At 50.4% G+C, this 7,055-nt stretch overlaps 1 protein-coding gene across 1 annotated transcript in view; it reads right to left on the reverse strand.

Annotated features, from left to right (window-relative positions):
* The window catches only part of B3GLCT (beta 3-glucosyltransferase), a 95,230-nt gene extending 89,716 nt beyond the window's left edge, over nucleotides 1–5,514 (reverse strand). The window contains exon 1 of the mRNA XM_020290449.2: nucleotides 5,131–5,514. Within this exon, the coding sequence (XP_020146038.2) occupies nucleotides 5,131–5,203 (73 nt within the window). The 5' untranslated portion in view covers nucleotides 5,204–5,514. The remainder of the gene's footprint in view (nucleotides 1–5,130) is intronic.
* Nucleotides 5,515–7,055: the final 1,541 nt, after the last annotated feature.

Here is a 7,055-nt window from a genome sequence, read left to right on the forward strand (position 1 = left end):
AGAAAGAAAGAAAGGAAAAAATTATCCAGGCGTGGTAGTGCATGCCTGTAGTCCCAGCTACTCGGGAGGCTGAGGCAGGAGGATCACTTGAGCCCAGGAGTTTGAGGTTGCTATGAGCTAGGCTGACGCCACGGCACTCTAGCCCGGGCAACAGAGTGGGACTCTCTCAAAACAAAAAAAAATCTACTTAAATTGAAACCTAGCATAAGGACCCCCAAATACCTCCCTAGCTGACCTCTCCTCTGGGCTTCAGACCCAAACATGTAACTACTCACCTAATGTGGAACCTGAAAGTCACACAGGCACCCCAAAGTCAACTTGTCCAAAACAACTGCTCAGCCTCACTTCCACATAAAAGTCAAAGTATATTTCAGAAAACGTCAGGATACTTAATGCTACAGAACTGAACACTTAAAATTTATTACATCTTACATATTTTGTCATGCACATTGAACCACAATGAACAAACTTCTTTTTATCCTGTCCTCCCCCATTAGTGCCTAAGTCAGTAAACAGCACGACTTTCCAGAGATAGTGACAGAAATTGGTGACTCATCCCTGTCCCCGCCCTTTCTCTCAGCCCACTGTTCCCAATCGATCACCAAGACCTAGAGATTCTTAATCATTTCATACCTGGCTGTAGCCAGCACAGCCCTCCCCCCCACTCCGCACCCCCCCCCCACTCCTGTTCCACAGGACAACCAGAGTGAGCTTCATAAAACATTAGTCAAATCAGGCCCTGCCCCCTTACAGCCCCCTGAACGCCTCCCACTGCTGGGAGGACACAGCTCAAAACCTGTCACCTAGTCTGCAAGGTCCTGCCCCTCTTTCGGACCCTCCGGTCCTCTGTCCTTTCTCTGCTTGACTCCTTCACTACCAGCCTCCATCCCTCGCTGGGCAAGCTCTCTTCCTCTGCCACTGAACTGATTCTTGCCTCCCCTGCAGGTCTGAGCTCTGAAGTCACATCCTCTAGGAAGCCCGCCATGAGCCCTTACTCCATGGTTTCTCAACCTTGGCACTACTGGCATTTTGGACCCAATGATTAATTGCTCGATGGCAGAAAAGGGTCTGTCCTGTGCACTGTAGGATGTTCAGCAGCACCCCTGGCTGTAGATGCCAGCAGCACCCTCTGCCAAACCAGCCCCTGTATAAACAAAAAAAAAAAAAAAAAAAAATCTCCAGACAGTGACAAACATTCCCCAAGGTGCAATATCGTTCCCTGCTGAGGACCAGTGCCCCAGACCAGGCGAAAGCCATCTCGCAGCACCCTGAGCAGTTCTTCCACGGCATTTAGCAGAACTGCAACTAGTTCTGGTGTCATTATTGTTTAAAGTCATATTCCCTTCTAGACTGCAAGCTCCACAAGGGCAGAGACAGACTAGATCTGTCTTGTTCCTGCAGTATCCCAATGCTTGACACATTACTCTTTCAATAAGTAACAGACTTTGGGTAGTTTTTCCTTTTAATATTACTGTAAAATTAACATTTTCTAGTAGTTCAAATCAGTACCTACACTGAATCAGGTTTATATGGGAAATTGCTCAGTGACTAAAACTTTGAAATCATGGTAATAAGAGAGACCTCGGTCAATGAGTCTGATGACCCATGGAAAAGATGAGATTAACCTACGGGGACTCCAGGATATTGTTCTCAAGCAAGAATCTATATAATGCCAAAGATGGACTACATGTAGTGCTACAAGAGGAAAAACATATAACATTTGCAAATTCCCCAGAAGTAGTACCTCTATGCCTAGACATCATGCTTGCTTGCTTTACAATGTGTGTAATAGAAAGCAAAATACCTGACTCCAAATAAGGCCAATTATTAAGACTTGCTCAAGTACTGGGCCCACAGTGTTTGCCTCTGAGGAAGTTAACCGAAGGGTCAGAACATCTCCTCCCCACCCCACATCCTGTGGAGCAGAGGTTCGCTCTCCCTCCACCTCATGTCAGGCTTGCCTGTGGCCTGCAGGCAAGGGTCAAGTCCTGGGTCAAGTCCTCAACCAAGGAGGCCGTGCCAACGTGGGTGGTCTCGGGCAACAAACGATCCAACCAGAAGACTAAAATCTGTGACAGTAATGTCTGGATGCTGCTTACAAAATAAAAAAGAGGTTTTAAAAAATAAAAAATCAAAAAACAAAAACAACCTGGAATTAAGTCTGACGCTTGGTGTCAACCTTCCTAAAATTTCTGACTCACTGCAATGAAAGGAATCTGAGAAAGATCTGGCTCACTATGAAAAATCATCCCTAATTTTGGCAGGTGGTAAGAAATACAATCTTGGCTTATATATAGAAGAGATAGGGATGTAAAAAAATGAAAGCTAATACCTACTATTTTACCAATACCATTGGTTCAAATAAGCTGCTTCTACCAATTTGGATTAGGCTGGGCTTCATACAGTCTCGTGCAATTTAAGTTTGGTAACAGGTGATCCAGGGCTGGCCTGGCCCTCCATAGCCACCTGGCATCCAGGCTTCTTCTGTCATTCTGCTCCACCATCCTTACTACTGGCTTCCATCTTTAAGGTCACCTCATGTCACAAGATGGCCACCATGGCTCCAACCATCAGATCCAAGTAAGAGGCAACAGGAAGGAGGATGAAACAAGGCAAAAAGGCCGTCCACCTTGAATGAGCTTTGCCAGGAGCCCCACCCAATAATTCCTACAGACTGGCTTCCATTATTTGCAAATGCTACTGAGAAATGTTTCACATTGCTACCACTAGCCACCACTCATCCACCCTTCCCCTCATCCCTAGTTATATAAGTTTTGTTAAGAAAAGAAGGGACAAAAGGTAGGTAGTTAGCAGTCTCTACTACAATGGAATCAGTATGTTAAAACTGTAAGAGACAGCAAAGTCCTAGTATTTTATCTAACTAGTCCATGCCTCCCATTCATACAAGAAAACTGAAGCTCCAAGCCACTAAAAGCTACATAGCTAATAAGTGGTGACCTAGAGGTTTGAATAAATCTTCTTATTCTGGAACTGGTGCCAGGTGTTAGAACTGAAGTTGCAGTGAATTTTGTCTATATATGCATATGAGTTTCAAATAAATTTTCTATAAAGACTTTTCTCTAAAAATATAAATAAATATGATCCAGTTCATAGGGAAACTAAATATAGAGGCAGACCAATCTCACGCAGGAATATTTAAGGTATTTATAAACATCAGGATTTGTTCACGTGCTTCAGGACTGCTGCCATATTCGGCTTCAGCAAGATTCCGAGGACATCAGGAGTGGGGACCACATCTCTATACATGCCTGTGCCCCTCCCCTAACATCAAAGCAGAGCTCAATAAAAGCTACTCGTGATTTACTCCAGACCTAGAGGAACATAGCCTCCTGTCTGTACCAAACCACGAAAGCCAGTTCACAATGCCCAAATGTCTCGCAGGGACCTTTTAATGCATTTTATGTCTTATTTATTGTGCTTATCTGACAACTTCACAAGGCTAATAGACATTTCTAAAAATGTGTTGACATTTTAGTTCATTCTGAATGTCCTTCCGTGTATTATCAAATTTGGACAGTGCAAATATTCCCTTGAGGGTTGTAAAAAATAGATGCATACAGCGATACAAATACAAATGTGCATTTCAGCCCATATATCGAATATATTATATACAAATATTACACCCCCAGTACAGGAGTATAAAGTGCAGTGCTATAAACAGAATGCCAACTTCAGTTACCACCCGCCCGCTTGGTTAGTTGCAAACCTTCCAGGCAACCAGCCAACTGATGCAGCCAGGAGTCACCTAGACAATTTCCCAAACCTCCAGCCTCCGGCTTTCCCAGCCCTGACACCCAGCAACGCCTGTTTCTTCCACTAAGCAGATGACCGGCCAAATTTCAGCTGCTCCCGACCATGAGGCATAGCCTTCTTTGCCCAACGTGTGCCCCAATACTTTTAATGACATTTGTCCCCTAATTAATCACGCATGTGAACAATTAATTACCAACTAACCTCACTCGATTTTCCCACGCTTACTGAGGGCCTATAGTTGGAGACGCCACGGGTACACAGAAGCAGCAAACAATGTCCTTGTTTGACGAGCTTGAATCCAAATAAAAACCGGCTGTCAAGGTTCCGGCGGGCTAACAAAAGCTGTGCGCAGTAACGCCACGTCTTTTGCTAAAACGCACCATTCTGCCATTTCTAAAAAATCTGAAATTACTGCCTTTTCACAGGCTGGGAACACAAGTCAGTCTGGGTTTGAGAACAACATAATCGTCTGGAAGGGGCATAATTTTTCGCCCAAGCATTCAAACTTGAACAAATCTCATCACGAAAGTCAATCACAAGGATTTGGGTTGTTTTTTTCACTTTTTTGATTGACATCGCTTTATGAGAAAGGGGGCAATGCCCCGTGAGGAGAACGGAGGGCAAACAGGCATGGGCACTAGGGCGGCAGGCGCCCGCACGCACAGTGCCCAGGCGTGTCCCGCCGTCCCAGCGCAGACCCCGGGCTTGAGGAGGCGTCCCCCGGCGTCGCCCGCGCCACGCCCGCTCACCACGCCGAGGCCCCGCGGCCGCCCGGGTCGGAATCCGGGGAGGGCTGGTGCCAAGCTGGCCGCTCGCCCTCGGGGGCAGGCGAGAACCGAAGGCCGGGCACAGGGCGCGCGGACCGCGGGCCGCCGCCTCTCGCCCTCGGGCCGCGCGGAGCGGGCTGGCGGGAGCGGGGCCGGGCGGGCGCGCAGGCCGGCGGGACGCGGCGGAAGGCAGGGGGGCGGGACCGCGTCCTCGCTCAAAGTTTCTCGCAGTTGCACAGCCGCTCCGCGCTTCCTGTGGGGGTGGGCGCCGCGCCCTCGCGCCCCGCCGCGCGGCCCGGCCCCGGCGGAAGGAGCGGAGACCGAGTCTGCGGCCGGGGGCGGCGGGGACCCGGAGCCCGAGAGGGGCCGGCGGGCGCGCCCCGAGTCCCGGCGCCGGGTCCCACCTGGGCGCCGCGAGAGGGCGCTGCTGCCGGCGCGGCGCGGCGCGGCGGGGACCGGACGGCGGGACGCGGGCGCCGGCGGAGGGCTGGGCCGCCCGGCGCCTCCTTCCCAATCCGACGCGGACGCCGGCGGCTGCGCCCGCGAAGCCCACGCCGCGCCCGTGCGCGCCCGGCCGCCCGCTACTTACCCAGGGCGCAGGTGAGGAGCGCGAGCAGCGCCGGCAGCGCCAGGCGGCTTCCGCGGCGGGCGGGCGGCCGCATCCCGGCGGCGGAGGATGCGCGCCCCACGTGGGCGCTGGGACCGGAGACGCGCGGGGAGCGGAGCTGCGCTGCCGCCGCGGCTGACCCTTCTCCGCGGCTCCCCCTCCCCCGCGGCTCCCCCTCCCCCGCGGGCGCCGCCGCGCCAACTCCGGCCGCGCCCTCTGGCGGCCGCGAGCGGGAGCGCCCCTGTGCGCGCTTCCAGCGCCTGCCCGGCTCGCGGCCCGGGCTGGGGTCCGGCCCGACGGGTGCCAGCGCAGGTGGCCGCTGCTCCGCCCGGACAGCGACCCCCTTCCAGGCGTCTGACCTCTGCTCCCTCCGGCCACCAGTCTCCGCCCCTCCCTCCCCTCACTCCCCAGCATCCCTCCTGACCAAGGCCCGGTCCTCTACCTATGCCTCTCACGTTGCTCCGTGCCCCCTTCCCTGGATCTCCAGCCGCAGGTCGGTAGTTCCCTCTTACTACCCACAAACTAAAGGGAGAGTGGTCACTTTGCCTCCCTGCTAATGTACCACCTGCTGTATATGAAAAAAAAATCAATAATTCAACTCTTAATATTGTTGGCACCAATGTTCTACTTTGATGAAGGTGTTTTTAATCAGCTCAGCTAATTTACTTAGTATCCCCTTTAAATGAAATTTGGCCAACAGCCTAGGCCTGGAATTTGGCGTTTAATAGAAGCTTGTGTAGATGTAATTTTCTATAAATGTAATTTTAAGGGTTTACCATAATGGAAGAGGGAGGGTGCAATTTTATTCAAAACGTGATAAAAATTAATTAAAATTAGTTTATTTTTCATTATTCTATTAACATTCAATTAATTAATTAATTGAAATACAGAGACATCGGGAAGTTTCATTGGGAGGGTCCCTCCTGTCCCCACAGGACTGTCCAAGGGCTGCCTTCCCAGCCAGGCAGAGTAGTGGCCCCATTAGGGGACCGGCCCTGTCATACCTTAGTGGACTGAAGAGGGAAGCAATTACAAATGAAGAACTAGAAACCCCCTGCCCTTTCCATACTCCCTTGTGCCTCCCCCAAGCCTTGACTGATTTCTGTCTCCAACGAAGTAGACAGGACCAAGTGCTTCTTCCTGGCCTGAGTTTAGACTGTGACCTGAAGCCAGTGTCCGTCCATGTTTTCATTCATATTTACAGAGTCTCACTTTGTTGCCCAGGCTAGAGTAGCTGGGACTACAGGCACCTGCCACCATGCCCGGCTAATTTATATATATATATTAATTGGCCAATTAATTTCTTTCTATTTTTAATAGTAGAGACAGGGTTTCGCTCAGGCTGGTTTTGAACTCCTGACCTTGAGCAATCCGCCCGCCTCGGCCTCCCAGAGTACTAGGATTACAAGCCTGAGCCACCGCGCAGCCTATATTTAGCCATATTTTTTTGATGCCTACTATGTGTTACAATTCTGCTTAGTACCCTAGGAATGCCAGTATCTTCCACACGAATGTACAACATTCACCTACTTGTTAAACATTTAATAGGGACCATTACCATGCCACAGGCCGGAGTGCAAGTAGGAAGTGGGGAGATAGAGAAGTGGGTCCTGAATAAATGTTGGCTTCAGCCCAGTAAACTTGAATACCTTTGAGGGGAATTTGCTGCTCGTGCATTAGGACAGTGTTGCCGTTTGTTCATGCAGTAAGTGCTGCAATATTTTTTATGCTAAAGTCTGGAGACAATGGCTGTTCCCTCTCTCTGTGGTTTATGTTGACTTCTTTTTTTTTTTTATCTTTTTTTTATTTCGGCATATTATGGGGGTACAGATTTTAAGGTTTCAATAAATGCCCATTCCCCCCTCCCCCACAAGTCTGAGTTTCCAGCATGACCATCCCCCAGATGG

Source organism: Microcebus murinus, chromosome 13 (assembly GCF_040939455.1).
Source record: "Microcebus murinus isolate Inina chromosome 13, M.murinus_Inina_mat1.0, whole genome shotgun sequence".
Lineage (NCBI taxonomy): Eukaryota > Metazoa > Chordata > Mammalia > Primates > Cheirogaleidae > Microcebus > Microcebus murinus.